Source organism: Bos mutus, chromosome 6, assembly GCF_027580195.1.
Source record: "Bos mutus isolate GX-2022 chromosome 6, NWIPB_WYAK_1.1, whole genome shotgun sequence".
Lineage (NCBI taxonomy): Eukaryota > Metazoa > Chordata > Mammalia > Artiodactyla > Bovidae > Bos > Bos mutus.
Window position 1 is genome coordinate 71,701,423 of NC_091622.1, and position 22,083 is coordinate 71,723,505.

Consider the following 22,083-nt stretch of genomic DNA (forward strand, 5'->3'; position numbering starts at 1 on the left):
GCACAACAGAAGGACCCACACAGCAGGGAACCATCAGAGCACACAGCTTGGGTGATGAGGGGAGTGCACTGCTGGGACAGTAGGACGTCTCCTACAGAAGACCACTTCTCTAAGGCTGGAACACATAACCAACTCACCAGAAACATAAAACACCAATAGCAACTTAGGCAAAATGAGGCAAGAGAGGAACACGTTCTAGATGAACGAACAAGATAAAACCCCACAAGAAGAAATTAGTGAAGTGGAGAAAGGCAAATACCTAAGAAAGAGTTCAGGGTAATGATCATAAAGATGATTAGAGAATCTGGGGGAAAAAATGGGTACACAGAGTGAAAGTTAAAAGGTTTTTAGCAAAGAGTTGGAAAATATAATGGAGAAGGAAATGGCAACCTTCTCCAATATTCTTGCCTGGAGAATTCCACGGACAGAGGAGCCTGGCAGGCTACAGTCCTGGGGCCGTAGAGTCAGACATGACCGAGCGACTATCACTCACACTCACTAGAAAATATAAATAATATCCAAAGATGAAGAATAACTGCAATTAAAAATACACTAAAAAGAATCAACGTAGACTAAATGGTACAGATAAATGGATCAGTGACCTGGAAGACACAGTAGTGGAAATCACTGTTGCTGAAGAGGAAAAAAGAAAAAGAAATGAGGACTGTATAAGAGACCTCTGGGGCAACATCAAATGCATTGATGTTCACATTACAGGGGAGAAGAGAGAGAGAAAGGGGCTGAGAACATATTTGAGCCATAATAGTTGAAAACTTCCCTAACGTGGGAAAGGAAACAGACATCCAAGTCCAGGAAGTGCAGAGTCCCATATAGGATTAACCCAAAGAAGAACACACTAAAATACTGTAATTAAATGTTAAAAATTAGAGAATATTAAAACCAGCAAAGGAAAAACAACAAATAACATAGAAAGGAACTCATAAAGGGCTATCAGTTGACTTTTCATCAGAAACTATGTAGGCCAGAAGGGCAACATATTTAAAGTGATGAAAGGAAAGCCTACAACCAATACCCTACCCAGCAAGGCTCTCATTCAGATAGGCTCTCATTCAGATTTTACGGAAAGATTAAAATCTTTTCAGACAAGCAAGAGCTAAAAGAGTTCAGCACTACCAAACCAGCTTTACAAGAAATATTAAAGGATTTTTCTCTTAGTAAAAAAGGCCACAACTAGAAAAAATGAAAATTACAAAATGAAAAAGCTCATTGGTAAAAGCAAACATTCAGTAAAGGTAGGAAATCACCCACGCACAAAGCTAGTAGGGAGGTTAAAAAAACAAGAATATGGACGTATGGACTAAGAGTTGGACCATAAAGAAGGCTGAGTGCTGAGGAATTGATGCTCTCATACTGTGGTGCTGGAGAAGACTCTTGAGAGCCCCTTGGACAGCAAGGAGATCAAACTAGTCAATCCTAAAGGAAATCAACCCTGAATATTCATTGGGAGGACTAGTGCTGAAGCTGAAGCTCCAATACTTTGGCCACCTAATGCGAAGATCTGACTCACTGGAAAAGACCCTGATGCTGGGACAGACTGAGGGCAAGAGGAGATGGGGGCATAAGAGGATGAGATGGTTGGATGGCATCAGTGACTCAATGGACATGAGTTTGAACAAGCACTGGGAGATGGTGAAGAACAGGGAAGCCTGGTATCCTGCAGTTCATGGGGTGGCAGAGAGTTGTACACAACTTAGAAACTGAACAACAAAAAAAGATATCAAAAACAGTAATTATGAGGGGAGGAAAGTAAAAATACAGGATTCTTAAAATGCATTTGAAATTAAGAGGTCAAGAACTTAAAACAATCTTGTATAAATACAGATTGCTATATAAATACCTCATGGGAATTACAAGCCAAACATCTATAATAGATACACAGAAGAAAAGGAATCCAAACATTAAAGATAGTCATCAAATAACAAAAGACAGGAACAACAACTACAAAAACTACCCCAAAACAATTAACAAAATGGCAATAAGAACATGCATAGCAATAAACACTTCAAATGTAAATGGATTAAATGCTCCAAAAGACATCAGGTGGCTGAAGGCAAAAAAAAAAAAAAAAGGAATCCTGCCTATAGGAGACTCAGATTTAAAGACATACATAAGTGTCTTTAAATATAAACATAAAGTGAAGGGATGCAAAAGGTATTGAATGCAAATAGAGATAATAAGAAAGCCAGAGTAGCAATACTTATACCTGATAAAACAGATGTTAAAATAGAGATTGTTGGAGGAGACAAAGGACACTACATGGTGGAGGCTAAACAATACGCTACTAAAAAAACAAAACAAAACAAAACAAGGGATTACTGAAGAAGTCAAAGAGGAAATTAAAAAAGAATACCCAGAGACAAATGAAAATGAAAAACAATGATCCAAAATCTATGGGACACACCAAAAGCAGCTCTAAGAGGGAAGTTTATGGTGATACAAGACCTCAGGAAATGAGGAAAATCTCAAACCACCTAATGTTACAGCTAAACTAGAAAAAGCAAATAAAACCCAAAGTTAGTATAAGGAAACGTATCAAAAAGACTAGAGCATAAATAAACTTTAAAAACAATAAAATTATCAATGAAACTAAAAAATACTTCTTTGAAAAGATGTTAAAAATTGATATACCTTTAGTTTGAACTCATCAAGAAAAGAGAGCACAAACCAACAAAATCAGAAATGAAAAAGGAGAAGTTACAAACATCACCACAGAAATATGAAACATCAGAAGAGATTCCTACGGAAAACTATATGCTAATAAAATGGACAACTCAGAAGAAAGGGACAAATTCCTAGAAATGTACAATCTGCCAAGAATGAACCAGGAAGAAATAGAAAATATGAATAGACAAGTTACCAGTAATGAAACTAAACCAGCAATTTAATAACTCCCAATAGAAGTCCAGGATTAGATGGCTTCACAAGTAAATTCAACAAAATATTTAGAGATGAATTAACACCTATCTTTCTCAAACTATTCCCAAAAAATTGCAGAAGAAGGAATGCATCTGAACTCATTCTAGGAAGGTAGCATCACTGTGATACTAAAACCAAAGATACTACAGAAAAAAAAAGAAAAAGAAAATTATAGGCCAATATCGCTAATAAAGATAGATGCAGAAATTCCTCAACAAAATACTAGTAAACTGAATCTAACAATACATTAAATGGGTCATAAAACATGATTAAGAGGGATTACCCCAAAGATGCAAGGACTTTTTGGTATCTGCAAATCGATCAGTATAACACTACATTAACAAACTGAAGAATAATAACTGTATGATCACAAGAGATGCAGAAAAGCTTCTGACAATATTCAATATCCATTTATGATATAAACTCCCCAGAAGGTGTGTATAAAGGGAACATACCTCAACATAATAAAGGCCATATATGATAAACACACAGCTTGGAGAAGGCAATGGCAACCCACTCCAGTACTCTTACCTGGAAAATCCCATGGACAGAGGAGCCTGGTAGGCTGCAGTCCATGGGGTCGCTAGGAGTCGGATACGACTGAGTGACTTCACTTTCACTTTTATGCATTGGAGAAGGAAATGGCAACCCGCTCCAGAGTTCCTGCCTGGAGAATCCCAGGGACAGCGGAGCCTGGTGGGCTGCCGTCTATGGGGGTCGCACAGAGTCGGACATGACTGAAGTGACTTAGCAGCAGCAGCAACATCATACTCAAAGGCGAAAAGCTGAAAGTGTTTCCTCTAAGATCAAGAACAAGACAAGGATGCCCACTCAAGGTACTTTTAATCAACACAGTATTGGATGTCCTAGTCACAGCAATTGGACAAGAGAAGTAAGATGGTTGGATGGTATCACCACTTCAATGGACATGAATTTGAGCAAACTCTGGGAGACAGTGAAGGACAGGGAAGCCTGGCATGCTGCAGTCCATGAGGTCACAGAGTTGGACACAACTGAGCAACTGAACAACAACAAACTGGAAAGGAAGAAGTAAAACTGTCACTGTTTGCAGATGACATACTACACACAAAATATCCTAGACACCATCAGAATACTACTAGAGCTCATCAATGAATTTAGTAAAGTTGTAGGATACAAATTAACATACATAAATTGGTTCCATCTCTATATACTAAAAATGAGTAATCAGAAAGAGGAATTAAGTATATAATCCCATTTACCATTGCATTAAAATGATTAAAATACCTAGGTATAAACCTCCTTAGTGGTAAAATACCTGTATTGGGAAAACCATAAGGCACTGATGAAAGAAACTAAAGACAACACAAACAGATGGGAAAATATACCACATTCAGAGACTGGAAGAATTAATACCAAGGAAACCTATAGATTCAATGCAGTCTCTATCAAAATACCAAGGGCATTTTTCACAGATAGTTTTAAAATTTGTATGGAAATACAAAAGACCCTAAGCAGTTAAAATATCCCGAGAAAGAAGAACAGATCTAGACAAATCAAGCTCCCTGACTTCAAACTATACTACAAAGCTACAATAACAAAACAGCATGGCACTGGAAAAAAAACATCAACAGAACAGAACAGAATAGAGAGCCCAGAAATAAACCCACACATTTACAGTCAATTAATCTATGACAAAGGAGGCAAGAATATTAAATGGAGGGGGAAAATCTCTTCAATAATTGGTGTTGCAAAAACAAGACAGCTACATGTGAAAGAATGAAATTAGAACCTATATACACAAATTAATTCAAGATGGATTAAAGACATAAATATAAGACTGAAAACCATAAAATTCTTAGAGAAAAACATAGGCAGAACAGTCTGACACATATTGTAGCAATATTGTTTTGAATCTGTCTCCTAAAACAAAGGAAATAAAAAGCAAAAATAAACAAATGGGAACTAATTAAGCTTTAAAACTTATGTACAGCAAAGGAAACCATCAACAAAATGAAAAGACAACCTACTGAATGGGACAAAATATTTGCAAATGATATGACCAACTTGTGGTCATATCCAACATATATAAATAACTCATACAACCCAACATCAAAAGAAAAAAACCTGATTAAAAACTGGGCAGAAGACCTGAACAGATATTTTTCCCAGAAAGGAAATGCAGATGATCAACAGGCTCATGAAAAGATCCTCAGCATCACTAATCACCAGGGAAGTACAAACTCCAATGAGATATCATGACAGACAGGTCAGATGGTTATCATCAAAAAGAACACAAACAACAAATGATGGTGAGGAAGTGGAGAAAAGGGGAATCCCCTGTTGAGGAGAAACCTAAATTGGTGTAGCCACTGTGGAAAACAGTATGCAAGTATCTCAAAAAAGCTAAAAATAGAACTACCATATGACTCAGCAATTCCACCACTCTTGGATATATATTATCTGAAAAACAAAAACAACAAAAACACTAGTTCAAAAAAATATATGCATCCCACTGTTCATAGCAGTATTATTTATAATTGCCAAGATATGGAAGCAATTTAAGTGTCCATCAACAGATGAACAGATTAAGAGGATATGGTGTATGTATACAATGGAATGCTGCTGCTGCTGCTGCTGCTAAGTCGCTGCAGTCGTGTCCAACCCTGTGTGACCCCATAGACGGCAGCCCACCAGGCTCTCCCATCCCTGGGATTCTCCAAGCAAGAACACTGGAGTGGGTTGCCATTTCCTTCTCCAATGCATGAAAGTGAAAAGTGAAAGTGAAGTCGCTCAGTTGTGCCTGACTCTTAGCGATCCCATGGACTGTAGCCCACCAGGCTCCTACATTCATGGGATTTTCCAGGCAAGAGTACTGGAGTGGGGTGCCATTGCCTTCTCCGACAATGGAATACTACTCAGCCATAAAAAGAACAAAATTCTGCCATTTGCAAAACATGGATAGATTTGGAGGGTTATTATGCTAAATGAAATGAGTCAGAGAAAGATAAATATTTTGTATGATATCACTTTTACATGGAATCTAAAAAAATAGAACAAGCTAGTAAGTCTAACATAAAAGAATCAGACTCACAAATATAGAGAACAAACTAGTGGTTACCAGCAGGGAGAGGGAAGGGAGGAAGGGCAAAAGAGTGGTAAGGGATTAAGAGGTACAAACTATTGTGTATAGAATAAATAAGCTACAAGGATATATTGTCTAACACAGGGAATACAATGTTTTAAAGGCATATAACATTTAAAAACTGTGAATTTCTATATAATACTTATATAATATTGTACATCAATTATACTTCAATAAAAAATACATAATATTGTATATCAATTATACTTCAATAAAAATAAACACTTTCTATTTAAAATATCCCAAATTTACCTTCTATTGCTTGCCACCAAGAACTCTGGCGTGTTTGATATTTGAGATTCTACTGGTGAATGAATGAACAAATCAAATGATACTACAGTTGTCTGCAGAATTAGGGGAAAGGTCAGCAACACAGTGTATCGCTGGAGTTGGCTGGAATGCTGGGGGCCATATCATTGACTGTCACTGTTCACTGGCTTCCTTGGTTCTTCTCAGTGTAGTCTTAGCTCATGGCTCCCTCGTTACATGTCTTCTCCAGTAGACAGCCAGACTGATGTGGCTGCTCAGGGCTCCCATGGCTATAAAAGCAGAAGCTACCACAACTTCTTAAAATTTAGGCTCAGAAAGTGGCATAATATCACCATCACTGCATTCTCTAGGTTACAGCAAATCACAGGCCTAGCCCAGGCCTAAGAGAAGGGGGAAGCACAGAGGGCATGGCTTCCAGAGAAGGTACAGTTTACTGGGGGCAACTTCAGTTCAGTTCAGTTCAGTCACTCAGTCGTGTCAGACTCTTTGCGACCCCATGAATCACAGCACGCCAGGCCTCCCTGTCCATCACCAACTCCCGGAGTTCACTCAAACTCACATCCATCAAGTCGGTGATGCCATCCAGCCATCTCATCCTCTGTCATCTCCTTCTCCTCCTGCCCCCAATCCCTCCCAGCATCAGAGTCTTTTCCAATGAGTCAACTTCTCGCGTGAGGTGGCCAAAGTACTGGAGTTTCAGCTTTAGCATCATTCCTTCCAAACAACACCCAGGGCTGATCTCCTTTAGGATGGACTGGTTGGATCTCCTTGCAGTCCAAGGGACTCTCAAGAGTCTTCTCCAACACCACAGTTCAAAAGCATCAATTCTTCGGTGCTCAGCTTTCTTCACAGTCCAACTCTCACATCCATACATGACCACAGGAAAAACCATAGCCTTGACTAGACGAACCTTTGTTGGCAAAGTAATGTCTCTGCTTTTGAATATGCTATCTAGGTTGGTCATAACTTTTCTTCCAAGGAGTAAGCGTCTTTTAATTTCATGGCTGCAGTCACCATCTGCAGTGATTTTGGAGCCCCAAAAATAAAGTCTGACACTGTTTCCACTATTTCCCCATCTATTTCCCATGAGCAGTAAAATCTAATAAACTGAAAAATATAGGTGTAAAAAATATTAGTCAATGTTCATGTATCAAAAATTGAGAAAAGAAGGTATATCAACTTGAAACAATACAGAGTATATATATTATTCTACATTGGTACTTTGTTCATTTAAAAATGTTAAATTAAGGAAACTAATTTGATAAATAGATCCTATCTTTGACAACATTTCGTTATGATTCTCAGTAAAAACGAGTGAATGGTGTTGATGTTAATTACATCACAGACTAAGTTTTTAACCCACCAAGTATATTTTGATCTTTTTTCCCAGAGGTCTTTTATAAAAAAAACCAAAGTAGGACATCTATAGAAATTAGAAGAACATCGATATTCCTTTAATTAATAATTATAACAGGCATTAGGATGTGTTTCATTCTATAATTCCTTGTAAAAGCATCTGTTGCTCCTATAGGAAGTAAAGTATGGTTGTTTTCCAATAAAGTGTAATAGACAAGTTTCTTAAACAAAATATAATCTTTAATATGACTATCCACAAGCTCAGTAATATAAAATATTTTCAAATATCTCATGTATATTGTAAGGACTGCACTTCATTACCTTTGTCACCCAATAAATCCAGACAATAAACATAATTATTTCTACATCCAATAATAAGCACTGATTCCCAGACCACAGGAGAAGAGAAAACTTCTCCAGGAAGTTCATACACACTTTGCAACTGTCCACTCTTAGATTCCAAGATCCACAGTTTCCCATCAGTAGATGCCGCTGCCAGTAACATTTCACTGTTATGGTTGTGGTTACGGAAAACAAAAGGCGTTGAATACACTCTTGAAGTAGTTTCAAATTTCCACTGGAGGTGACCTTTCATACTACAACAGTAGATAAAGCAGTCATGAGAACCAAAAAATATTTCTTGCTCTGATGCTGAGGTACATGGGGATGAAAAGATTGGTTCATTGGTAGAGAATTGCCAAACCTGAAGGGTGATAAAGGCAAAAACAATTCATTCATCTCATTTCAACAATTCTGTAGATTAAAGCTTTATGAAATTCTTAATAAAATGTGAGAGATGTAGGCTACTGAATGGTAAATATACATAGAGAAAATAATAGCTTTCTCTGAAAAGTAGCACCCTCAGATTAGACCTCTGTCCCAGTGGTAAAATCGAACATAAGAAACACCAGTGCCCTTATTACATAAATCACCACTATGCAGAATATAAATTCATTTCAAACCTCATCCAAAAGTTATTATTAATATGTTCAGAGACAATGATTTCTAAGATAAAACTGCACTGAGTTTCCAGTGTATCTTATTAAAAACTGTATCTTACTCTAGTCTCCTGATGTAGGAAAAAGGAGGTAAGTAAGCTGAAAAGAAAAGTTTATGTGCAATAAGTTGAACTAAAGCTTTAAACAAAGAGCTATGAGTTGTGTGTCTACACTGTAGATATATACTATTTGCTTACTTCAAAGCTACTATAGATTACCCTGTCAGCCAATATTTTAAAACTCACAGGAAGAAGAGGCATAAGTCTAAGGTAATGTTCACAAATCCATAGTAGCAGCAAAATAAAAAAGTGGGTATATTCATGATACATGGTGTATAATCTCAATTTTCTTCCTGACTTGGACAAAATTACTTTAATCTTTCTCTGGCTTATTCAGAGAAGAAAAAAAAAAGGAGTAAGAACCTTTGCCTCTTCTAACTATTTAGAAATCCAAAGGTGAGAATATATACAAATTATTATTTTTTAAATTTTATTTTATTTTTAAACTTTACAATATTGTATTAGTTTTGCCAAATATTGAAATGAATCCGCCCCAGGTATACATGTGTTCCCCATCCTGAACCCTCCTCCCTCCCCATACCATCCCTCTGGGTCATCCCAGTGCACCAGCCCCAAGCATCCAGTATCGTGCATCGAACCTGGACTGGTGACTCGTTTCATACATAATATTATACATGTTTCAATGCCATTCTCCAAAATCTTCCCACCCTCTCCCTCTCCCACAGAGTCCATAAGACTGTTCTATACATCAGTGTCTCTTTTGCTGTCTCGTACACAGGGTTATTGTTACCATCTTTCTAAATTCCATATATATGCGTTACTATACTGTATTGGTGTTTTTCTTTCTGGCTTACTTCACTCTGTATAATAGGCTCCAGTTTCATCCACCTCATTAGAACTGATTCAAATGTATTCTTTTTAATGGCTGAGTAATACTCCATTGTGTATATGTTCCACAGCTTTCTTATCCATTCAGCTGCTGATGGACATCTAGGTTGCTTCCATGTCCTGGCTATTATAAACAGTGCTGCGATGAACATTGGGGTACACGTGTTTCTTTCAATTCTGGTTTCCTCAGAGTGTATGCCCAGCAGTGGGATTGCTGGATCATAAGGCAGTTCTTACAAATTACTTTCTAAATAAAAAATATAAAGTGAACTTAATAAAAGATTTCATCACAGGACTTCGCTGGTGGTACAGTGGATGAGACTCTGCCTGTCAATGCAGGCGACATGGACTTGGATCCCTGACCTGGGAATATTCCACGTGTTGCAGGCAACTCAAGTCCATGCGCCACAACTGCTGAGGCTGTTCTCTAAAGCCCTCAAATCACAACTATTGAGCCCCTGAGCTGCAACTACTGAAGCCTGAGCGTCCTAGAGTCTGCTCCTGAAGAAGAGAAGCCACTAACAATGAGAAGCTCACGCACTGCAACAAACAACAGTCCTGCTCACCACAACTAGGGAAAGCCTGCACACAGAAAGGAAGATCCAACACAACCAAAAGCTTAAAAAAAAAGACTTAAAAAAAAAAAGATTTCATCACAAAATAACTGTCACACAGAACAAAAGAAACTGCTAGTGTATAAGGGGCGAAAGCAGAATAAAATGCACCCAGACGCAACCATAGCCATCAATGGGCTAACCTACGCCGGAGCTAGCACACTCAAGTCCATAGAATAATCCTCAAATCAAAAACACAGACGTTGTGCCATAGTCACTTGTGGGTGAAGAAGTAGAGATTATTATCCTAACGAAAGATCAGGGGCCTACCCTGCTCCCCTGATCACTATACCCTGATCACGAAGTTGAAGACGGAACCTCCATACAAAGTAAATTGGGTTCTGTAGAAGATTTTGGTTTTCATAGAAAAAGCAGGGGTTTATTTCAATTTTCACAATCTGAATAGAGGTTATAATTAAGTTGGCTAAAAAATGGTAACATTTTTTACATTGGACAAAGAGGATGGCAAAATTAAAACAATGGATAGAATCTTTTAAATCTATTAGAGCATCATTCAAAAATTTGAAAATCCACGGGCTAACAATTAAAACACAACTAGCTTTCAACACGATGGGTCAAAAAATGTTGTATAAAACTTTACTTTAGTCGTCACCAACTATTATGCTTTTGACAAAGATAAGTAAAACAGAACTAGACATTTTTTACCTGTTCTCCAAAGTGAGTAAAGCAGAGTAAATTTCCATCTACACAGCCAATAAAAACATACTGTAGGCAACACCGTGGAGAAGAAAAGAGTGGCTTTCCACAGGAATGTTTCCAAAGTCTGTCCCCAGTGGCCTGGCATGGGCAAAACGTAATTCATAGCATTTAAATCATTCTACTCATCAATTACTTTTATAAAACAAATTCATAAACCTCCCAGAGGTAACATCAGAAAATGCTACAGTAGCATGCTGACTATAAGTGAAGCTTATATATTATAGCTTGATTATAAATGAAGCTACTGTACATATACAAAAATTAATGAGTGCTATTTATGAGAACTGAGATAAAAACCTGCAATAAAACCAGGAAAGAAATAACTAGCACATAAACTCTATCCTTAGAATGGACACAAAGTTCTTGATAGAACTGAGAACATTCTGCCAATTTAAAAAACTGATAAAGGACATAACACAGAACTTAGATTTTTCTCATCACTCTAGACTTCACGTCAATCATTTTAGTGAATTCTGACCCAGTACTGTGTGGACTATATCTAGTTGAGATCTACTTCGAATTTTCAGAATTCTAAGCAAAGTAAAAAATATTAAAGAAAAATAGGTAATAAAATCAGTAAATATTATTTTATGCCTACAGGATTTATAGCCAGTAAAAGTCCTCCCAGTGTAGCAAAATACAAGTGAGATGGAATCAGGCTCAAACAAGGAGAAGAAAAAACAGTTCCTCCACATTTCAACTTCCAAACACACTTCTTCTTCTGTAAACAAGAAAGTAAAATTTTAAAAGAGCAAAAAAGAAAGCAAATTAATTGGTTTCTGAGGGTGATTCACAAAATCAATATATCCTGTCCCTTTTAAAGTTACGTGTGTCTACCTCGTTAATATAATTTTATATTTTTAGTATAAAAGTAATACATATTTACTGCGGAGGATCAAGTTAGTATAAAAAGAAGGCAAAAGGCAATACCCAGAGATTACTAACATTTTAGCATTTTTGCCTTGTGATCTTTTTGGCACACACACATACATACAGTTTAATATACCTGAGATCATTCTGAATATCATACACTTTGTATATAATTTAGCTCACTTATTCTGTAAAACTTGTTAAATATTATTGGATCATATCCCATATGAACATAAAATACTCTCTCTCTACCCTATTTGTAACTAATTTCTTGGTAGTACAAATAAGTTGAAAATAAGATATTCTGGTGCTTACATTTATCCACGTTTCTGATTATTTTGCCACGACAGATTCCTAGAATTTTACTGAGTCAAAGGATATGAAATTGTTACCTATTCAAATTGTCAAACTGTCTTCCTCAAAAGCTTACTTCCCACAACTCTCATCAGCATTTAATGTTACCCTCTAAGCTAATAACATTTGCTTCTCTACCTTTAAAGTTTTAAATTTTCATTCCTTTGATTCTTAAACATTATATAAATTTATATACATTTACTAGCCATTTCTTCTTAAGGGTCCTGTCCATTTATATCCTTTGTTGAATATTTTTCTATCTGGACCTTTATATTTTTCTTATAGATTTATATTTACTCTTAATTTAATTTATACTTATGAGCTTTAACTATGTCATATTTGTTTCAAAAATTTTCCCCAACTTTTTAACTTTATAATTCTTAAATTTTAAAATTTTATGTAATTGGGTTCTTATATAAAATATTGATATTTTTGTGATTCTTTCTATTGTCAATAGTAAATTCTAAGTTCTTTATATTTCAAAACTCTGAGCAGCAAATTTGTGAAAATTTGGTAAGGAAGTTAAAAATATCTTAAGAGATTAAGGCTGTTAATTAATCCCTTAATCTTCCCAGATCACAAACTTGGAAAATCGTTAATACCTGCTCCCCTAGTCACCACCACCTGATAATTTCATGCTCTTCCATTTATGCTTATGGTGTAAAGCTGACAAACTGAATTCTTACATATATATCCAAAGCGTATGCATGCTGGTCATGAGATCCAATGTAAAGAAGTCCTGTGGTTGGATCCATGGTTGCTGAGCTTTTGACAGCATCCTCAGTACTAAACATCCAGTATTTTTCTCCACTATTACTTTTCAGAACATAAACTAACCCATTATAACAGCCTGTTAGCAAACAAAATATTAAAGATGAGATTTAGATATGTCACTGGAAAATAATTATTTGGCTTAAATCATGACAACATATATTTGATGCTCTTCATGTGTATTTAGGCTCTATGTTTGGCTCAGATTTACATTTCAGCAAAACAGAAATGAACAGTAACCACTTATGTAAAAAAACCTTTTCAGTAAGTACACCTTACATTTTCAAGGTACTGAGAAGTGCTTTACTACCAAGAAAACAATGAACATGAGCATGCCGCAGCAGAAAGAGGCTGTGCCAGACCTGGATTCAGATCTTGTCATGGCCATCCTTTGGGCAAATCATCTAGCATTGCTGGGCCTCAGATTCTTCTTCTGCTGAATGTGGATACAACTACATCCAGGGTTATTGTGATAATTAGGATAAATGCCCAGTACATAAAAAGTGTTCAATAAATGCTAATATTGGGACTTCCCTGGCAGTCTAGCCAAAAAAAAAGAAGAAATGCTGGGCTTCTCTGGTGGTCTAGTGGCTAAGAATCTGCTTGCCAATGCAGCGGACACAGGTTCCATACCGGGTTGGGGAGGATCTCAATACCACAGAGTAGCTAAGCCCATGCGACACAACTACTGAGCCTGTGCTCTAGAGCCTGGGAACTGCAACTACAGAAGACCATATGCCCAAGAGCCAGTGCTCCACAAGCGAAGCCACTGCAATAAGCCTGCACACCACAATTAAGAGTAGGCCCCGCTCACTGCAACTAGAGAAAGCTTGTGCGCAGCAATGAAGACTCAGTGCAGCCAAATAAATAAATAAATCTTAAAAAGAAATGCTAATATTAACAATATGAATATTCACTGGAAGGACTGATGCTCAAGCTGAAGCTCCAATACTCTAGCTGCTTAATGTGAAGACCCAACTCACTGGAAAAGACCCTGATGCTGGGAAAGATTCAAGGCAAAAGGAGAAAAGGATAGCAGAGGATGAAATGGTTAGATGGCATCACCAACTCCATGGATGTGAATCCGAGCAAACTCCAAGCGATAAGTGAAGGACAGGGAAGCCTGGCGTGCTACAGTCCATGGGGGTCACAAAGAATCGAACACCACTCAGGAACTTAACAACAAATGTTTACTGACCTTTAATCTTATGGAGGGTACTACTGTTAGAATTTTATTCCTATTAACTCATGTAATCCTCACAGTGAAGTGTGACTATATGCACATTTTATAGAGGACAAAATTAAAGCACAGAGAGTTAAGTTATAGGAGAGTTATGGGCAAAACTACTCAGGTAGTAAGTGGCAGAGCAAGGATTTGAATTCAAGAAGTCAAGCTCCAGAGCCTGTTGTCTTGACAACTATAGTAGACTGATTTTTCCAAACTCCTGCTTGGATGAGAAGACAGAGCAGGAGTCTCTGACTTGCTGTGGCCAAAAAAACCCTCCAACTGGAAGTGGGAGTGGTCAAAATCTACAAAGTAAAGATCACTCAAGTTTCTGGAGTGCATGTAAGTCAGGGGAAGTGAAATCTAGGCATTGGCCCGACACTCTGGGTGGTTCCACCTATGATTATAACCACTACTGCCCACTTGAAGCTCAATTTCAAGAGTATCTGCTATACTTTCTTCTGGCAGTTACTGCTCAGAAGGGAAAGGACAGCCTACTTAGTAAAGATGAAGAGAAATGTCCTATATAGTGGAGTACACCAGGAATGGCACCCCACTCTAGTACTCCTGCCTGGAAAACCCCATGGACGGAGGAACCTGGAAGGCTGCAGTCCATGGGGTTGCTAAGGGTTGGACACGAATGAGCGACTTCACTTTCACACCAGGAATAGCTGGTTAATGAGAACATTCTTTGGGTTTGGCTCCAGAAGAAAATGTTTTGTGACCTTAGGTTAGGCAAAGATCTCCTGGATATGACATCAAAAACAGGATCCATAAAAGAAATTATAAAGTAGACTTCATTGAAATTAAGAACTTCTCTTCAAAAGACACTGTTAAGGGACTTCCCTCATGGTCCAGTGATTAAGACTTCGGGCTTCCATTGTAGGGGGCATGGGTTTGATCCCTGGTCAGAGAACTAAGATCCTGCAAGCAGGGACAAAAAGCACATCAGTGGCTGGTGGTAGGGATAGGAGGAGGAATGACTATAAAGTGAAACACAAATTTTTTGGAGCAACGGACTCTTAATTGTGGTAGTGGTTACATGATAGTATGTATCTGTCAAAATACAGAACTGTATACCACTGTGTATAAACCATACATTAATAAAAAAATAAGGTACTAAGTGATAGTTACCAACACTGAATTGGATATTTGAAAATTGCTGAGAGTGAATCTTTAAAGTTCTCATCCCAGGAAAAGAAAACAGTAACTGTGTCAGGTGATGCAGGCTAACTAGACTTATTGTGGTAATCATTTTGCAATATACATACACATCAAATCATTATACTGTATACCTTAAACTAATAAAATGTCATATGTCAATTACATCTCAATAAACCTGGAAATTTAAAAAAAAAAAAAAAAGGACTAAGTGACCACCATGTGCCACAAGTTTTGGGTAGACACTTGGAATGCAAACAATAACCTCAATGAGCTGACTTTCATGGACTAGGGATTACTCATATTCATATATATAACTGAAAGTTTCCTGTAGCAAAATTCTCAAAATATAGGTTTTCAATAGGAAAGGATCAAACTTGGATTCAAGTAGATCCTAGCCAGGATAACTTTAGTAGGGAGATATATTCCTAAGTATTTAGACTGAAAAGCTTTGGTAAACAGATTCCATGAGCACTAAAGTAAAACTTAATGTAGTTTGGGGGAGGGGTAAAAAGAAAGTGATAGTTAAAGAGACATTATATTTGAACCCCCGTATCTTTGTAAAGTAAGTCACCTGCACCTTAGGGAAACGGAGTAGCAGGTAATAGCTAATACTCAATGAGCACTCAGTCTGTCCCTGAAAAAGAAAGTGTTAGTTGCTCAGTCTTTTTGCAATCACATGGACTGTAGCCCGCCAGGCTCCTCTGTCCATGGAATTCTCCAGGCAATACTGGAGTGGGTCAGCATTTCCCTTTCCAGGAGTTCTTTCCAACCCAGGGATTGAACCCAGGTCCCTTGCATTACAGGCAGATTCTTTACTGTCTGAGCCACCAGGTATGTACTAAAGGATTCACAAGCAATTATCACATTTAATCCTCTCAGAAGCTCTATGATCACTGTGGTAGTTTTAAAATATACCCACATATTCTTTGATACTCTTCCTTTCAAGAGGGGGAGCCAATTCCCCTCCCTTTGAGTGTGGGCCTGACTTAAATGATGTGCTTCTAATAACACAATAAAGCACAAATTATGATTTACAACTTTAGACACTAAAAGTACTGCATTTTTCCTCACTCACTCTCTTGGGTCACTCAGAGAGAAGCCCATGGGGCAAGAAAATGAAGCTTCCTGTCAAAACTCAGCAAAGAACTGGTCTTGTGTTAGTTGCACTGTAAGCCATCTTGGAAGCAGATTTCGCCAGCTCAAGTCAAGCTTTCACATGGTTGCAGCCACAGGAGAAACCCTGAGCCAGAACTTTCAACTAAGCTCCTCCTAAATTCCTGATCCACACAAACTGTGAAATAATAAATGTTTATTGCTCTAAACCATTAAGTTTGGGAATAATTTGTGATGCAGCACCATGTTTTATTTATTATGCCCATATACTCAGGAGAAAACTGAAGTTCTAGGGAGTTCCACAACTTGTTGAAGGTCACAGAGCGGGTAATAGCCTTAGAGCTAGGTTCAGACCCAGAAACTCTGACCCAAGGCCCACACTGTGAATCAGCATGTAATTATTATTCTTTGACAGAAACCAAACCCACTAAACACAGGTTTTTTTAAATTTAACTTGGTTCTACTGATATTTTCATATGGTAATTCCATTTAACTCTATAAACCTCAAATTCAGAAACTTACCCACTACAATAAAGTTTCCACACTTAGATACACATGCTGAGGATTCAATGCGATCTCCTAAAATCTGTTCCCATTTCACCTTTCCAGAGTAAAGATCAACTGCTATCATTCTATGAGAATGGGAGCCAATGTACACAGTTGCAGATGACTTATCAATAGCTGGTATTACAACCAGAGGTGAAGCATCCACACATTTGCCTGTGTCTGACCTCCACCTCACACGAAACTCCATTTTCTCAGCCCTAATCACAGGTGTTTCCTCTTCAGAAACTTCTACAACACAGGATGGATCTTCTGACTTCCCAATAAGAGGTGGAGTATTTAGGCTTTCTCTATTTTGAATGTCAGTCTGTGAATTTAAATCAGAAGAATAGGTTGAAGGGCAATGTCCCAACTTAGTTAAATACCTATCAGTATTCAAAGACAAAATCTGATTCCCTCTGCTCAGTGCAATAAAAGCACTGATCTCCTTGTCACAATTTAAAGGCATGACACTTTCCTGACGTAAAGATTTTCCACTGGTTTCCTCTTGAGTAACGTTGAATTTTCTTTTCATGGCATGATTCTTGCTAAGTGTCAGATCTTTATCTGAAAACACTGTTTGAAGGATGTGATTGTAAATCCCTAAAATAGAACTGCTGAGAATAATTTCCAGAAGCCCAGGTACTGATGTGCCGACAAGGTTTTCAATCTCATTGAGGAGCCGTATGGATTTCAAGGAATCTCCACCACTATTTAAGAAGAGTGACTCATCAGGAATCTTCAAAGCATCTTCTGAGAGACTCAGAATAGACTACAGATTGGAGAAGGGAGAAATACATTGATGTTCGAGGCCTAAAATCAGCATTTACACGAATATAAGTGACAGTACTAACATTAATGAGATGAACACAAAACACACAAAATAAATTTTAACATGATTTTCTATATAGTAAAGGAGACCCTCATCATCCTACCAACAGTGTGACAAGCCTACCCTAGGACTGCAAATTATACTTCCCTTTAGAGCAGTTTTCCTGCCCATACAATAAGAAATGAAATTATAAAAACATCTGATTTACTAATTATAAAACCCACAAGATAATAACATCTGATATTTCTAAATATAGGGATAGTTATTTTCATTAACTTCACATATATATATCAGAACTATTTTTCCTTAATCTAAAAATGAAGTGGATAATACTTTATTTAGATACCCTCTATTTTTCAGATAAGACTATACAAACACATCCTTCTTTAAGAAAACTGTATTTTAAGAAAAATTACACTGACCTATAAATCAAAGGTAAATATATATATTTCAAAAAAGTTTTTGATTGTTTTATATATATGTGTGTGTGTCTATATATTTATATGTGTGTGTATATATATTTATATATATATAAATAATATAAATTCCCTTAAGCAGAAATATACACATCATTGAAACTTCTGGAATAATGATGTTAAAGCCTTTATACCACAGGCTGTGGTACAGCAAGAGTGGGCTATTTTTCCTACTCTGACAAGTGTAACTGTACTCAACTGCCTTGCTTAGGGAAAACTTGTACAGCAAGACAAGTTTTGTCTACTTGTGCCTTTCATGACTACTACCTCACTTCTAATAAATCTCTATACGGGGAGCTTAATCTAATCTTGCACTACAGAATCTAACTTTTAATACAGATTGAATAAACAAAGCTATGCTACTTAACATCTGGACAGCAGTTAACATTCTTAGAAAATTTTATCAGACTTATTAGGATGCTACATTCCCCGAAGATATACAATGACTTCTTTATAACAACAAATTTGTATCTTAAAAGTTGTACCTTCCACAAATGGTGTAATTTTTCCCAAAGCTCCTCTTTTCCACTGAGCTTACACTCAGACTTCAAGTCTCTGTAGTTTAAATATATCTTATTTAACTCAGAAACATCAATTTTGCCTTAATATAAAAGAAAAAAACAACTTTTAAATTTCAGCTTGAACCCTTCATATCTTCATTAGTCACAACAGACACATTTTTCATTGTTAAGGTTAGAAATCCTATAGAATAGTTTGTCATAGATGATCAATAATAAAGAAAGCAGCCCATGCTATCCAGAATGTAGTAAGTATCAGATAAGAAGAAAGGAGGGGCTAATGTTCATCTCATTTAAAGAGTTAAAGAAATAGTACTATTTACTAAGCAATTACCACATTTTGAAATAAATATTAAAGATGAAATTGGGAAAGTAAAAGAATTTGGTGATTAAGAGTACCTGTTTTGAAGTCAAACAGTTCTCAATAGAATTTCAACTCTAGCAATGTGATTTTGGGAAAATTACTTAACCTCTTAAGCCTTATTTTTCACATCAGTAAATGGGAATAATACCAATTACTCACAGGATTTTCTGAGATAAAATGAATTACTTTTACAAAGTATTTAACAAAGGGTCTACCACAATATATATTAGTATTACTTATAACGATAAGGATTTAAGTGGTCTTTAAACTAGTTATGAACACAATTACAATCATTTGGCACTGAAACAAAGCAGCTTCAAATTATTTTACCATGAGATGTAAATGGCAGAGAATTAATTAACACAAGCTCATCTGGGATGGCATGACTTGGAAGATGTTTCTGCAGTTCTTCAAAGATGTGATCCTTTACTAAATCTTTTTTAGTCACCATGAACAAAATCAATTTTTCCTGGTTATACCATGTAACTGCACAAGACTCCACTTGTTGAAGACCTTCAGCAATCTATGAGAGAGATTATCCAAATCTGCCAATGAAGACATTTAAAAATAAACTTCCTAAATGCTCTGAAATCAACAAATCAAATTCTGGAATTCCCTAGAGATTAAAAAAAAAAAAAAATTTCCTACCATCACTATTAGCAGCACACAGGGTTCTTAGTGTTTTCCAAAAACGATAGCTCCCAGAGCAAAATAAATTTACTTTCACAGTTATAAAAATCCATTTTGTCACTTATTTAAAAAAAAAAGACCACTCTCTTCAACCTGAGAGTAAAGTACACAATGAATTATCCATGTCTTCTATTGTAATTCATCATTAATACAAAAGTCTTAAGTCTAAATAATACTGATAGAGAACCCTGGCAAAGCAAATTAGTTATGGCTGCCTCTAATACCTATGTATGTTAATAGATATTTAATATTTGAACAGTTTACCTGTTGTACAAGTTCTATGTTAAGACGTTTGCCATGACGTTTGATCTGACTGTCCTTTCGTCCCAAGAAAAATATCTCTCCATCTTTTATAGTCACAAAGTCTCCTGTGGCTCTCATTGTGCCAAGTGGTACCGTCACTTCGCCATCGAGAAAACATACTCTATTTCTGCCACCTTCACAAGATATAAACACCAATGTAATAAAAATATTTAGGGAAAATTAAAACCATGAAATCAGAACATTTTCAAAAGCTCCATTACTAAGTTTAAAAGTTTTAATATATATATATAAAATTGGGGACTCACTTTTAAACGTTATCTGATAAAATTATATACAGTAACAACCTAGTAAAATAAGCACAGTGATAAAATTTATTTCTAAAAATATATATGTGATTAAGAACATTTTAAAAATAATTTTAAAAATTTAAATATTCTAATTAAATAAAATTCAGGCTATAAACAGAAATACAACCAACCAAGTTACAGTTCCCAAATTGCTTTTCTATCTTCCCTTAGAGTATTAGACACAGTTATCTAAAATAATCATGTGACTTATTAAATGTTTCATTGACTGTGATGATGAGACTAAAAATTACCATCACTGAAAAAGAGTACTAGACTTAAGAAAAACTGAGGAAAGAATAAAAACACAGACTTTTTTCCTTGGAAAAAAAAAATCATTCCCAATCAACAAATGTAGAACAACCTAAAAATACTTGGCCATTGCCTTCTTGAATTGTGAAACCGTTAATATCTCTGACTTCAACTACTGTTCCAAGCAGTGGGAATCCCAGTTGTACAGGCAATTCACATCTATGAAAACACAACAACCCAAACCAAGTTTTAAAATTTTCTCTTGAATAAAATATTCACCAATATATTTAAATCACATTGTTCCAAATGAAGAAAAAAAAGTTTCTGTTATAATTCAAAGACTGCCCAGTGGAAAAGGTTAGGTGGAAAAGTTATCTGTTTAGTTACAAAAAGCTTTAGCAGAATCTGTAGTATCAGTTTTCTGAATTCCCAGCATAAAATTCTAGATAAAATAGTGTTTCTAAAATAATGACTCCAGTGCCTATCAAAAACACTATTTGTGTTAAGACACTGGAAAAATACCCTCTCTCTACTCTTCGTAGTAACAGAAACCCGTACTTCAAAGTAGAGTTAAGAATCTTCTCTGGAATCCTGTAGAAAGTCGCCCAACTTGATACCTCTGTGATGCCATAAATATTAAATATTTGTGTTTTATTGCCCACTCCTCTCCAGCTTTTGAGAACAGTTAATGATGGAAATGCTTCACCACCAAGGGCCAATATGCGAAGAGAGGTACTGGCAGATAAAACAGTTGACTTGATGAGCTGAGATCCAAATCTTCTAAGCAATGTTGGCGTTGCCTGTAAATACATCAAAAATAAACTACTTTTTTCCCCTTCACTTCTTAAAAAAAAAAATTGTAGTAATTAGTTCAAAGTTTAACATTGGGAGCTCACATGGAAATCAAGGCTGTGTTTACTAAATGGCAAATTGCATTTGGAAACCTACTGAAGCAGCATTACCTTTTTAATGTTGATATAAATTTGCTTTAGTAAAAAACTTAAGCACAGTATTGTTTCATTATGCAATTTATAGACAAAAAGGTTTAAAGATAAAAACAACAAAATCTATAAAATCAATTTACATTTCCTCTTTCATTATTTCTATGTAGAAAAAGTGTATTAAGTGTTTTTAAAATGTGCTTAAGCAGCACAATGAGTAAAGACTTTAAAAAAGAACTTTATTAAGATAATACTGACATATAAACTATACATGTTTAAAGTGTACAAATTTTGAGATATATTGTTGGTGAAACCATCACCACAATCCAGATAATGAAAATATCCTTCAGCCCTAAAATTACCTATGTACCATTATAATTCTACCCTCCAGCTGGACCCCTCCTCCAGCCAACTGCTGATCTATTTTTTTGTCAC

At 36.2% G+C, this 22,083-nt stretch overlaps 1 protein-coding gene across 5 annotated transcripts in view; it reads right to left on the bottom strand.

Annotated features, from left to right (window-relative positions):
• Positions 1-5,916: 5,916 nt before the first annotated feature.
• Positions 5,917-22,083, bottom strand: part of AASDH (aminoadipate-semialdehyde dehydrogenase) — a 30,745-nt gene continuing 14,578 nt past the window's right edge. The window contains exons 2-11 of one of the 5 annotated variants that reach the window (XM_070372447.1): positions 21,266-21,507; positions 20,820-20,926; positions 20,112-20,284; positions 19,488-19,680; positions 18,761-18,876; positions 16,947-17,739; positions 12,838-13,001; positions 11,526-11,648; positions 10,874-11,005; positions 5,918-8,390 (exon numbers count right to left, since the gene is read on the bottom strand). In XM_070372447.1, coding sequence (XP_070228548.1) covers positions 7,977-8,390; positions 10,874-11,005; positions 11,526-11,648; positions 12,838-13,001; positions 16,947-17,739; positions 18,761-18,876; positions 19,488-19,680; positions 20,112-20,284; positions 20,820-20,926; positions 21,266-21,507 — 2,457 coding nt within the window. In that variant the 3' untranslated portion in view covers positions 5,918-7,976. Of the gene's footprint in view, positions 8,391-10,873; positions 11,006-11,525; positions 11,649-12,837; positions 13,002-16,946; positions 17,740-18,760; positions 18,877-19,487; positions 19,703-20,111; positions 20,285-20,819; positions 20,927-21,265; positions 21,508-22,083 lie in introns of those variants that run through there. The other 4 variants (XM_005899047.3, XM_070372448.1, XM_070372446.1 and 1 more) reach the window with 4 other exon arrangements.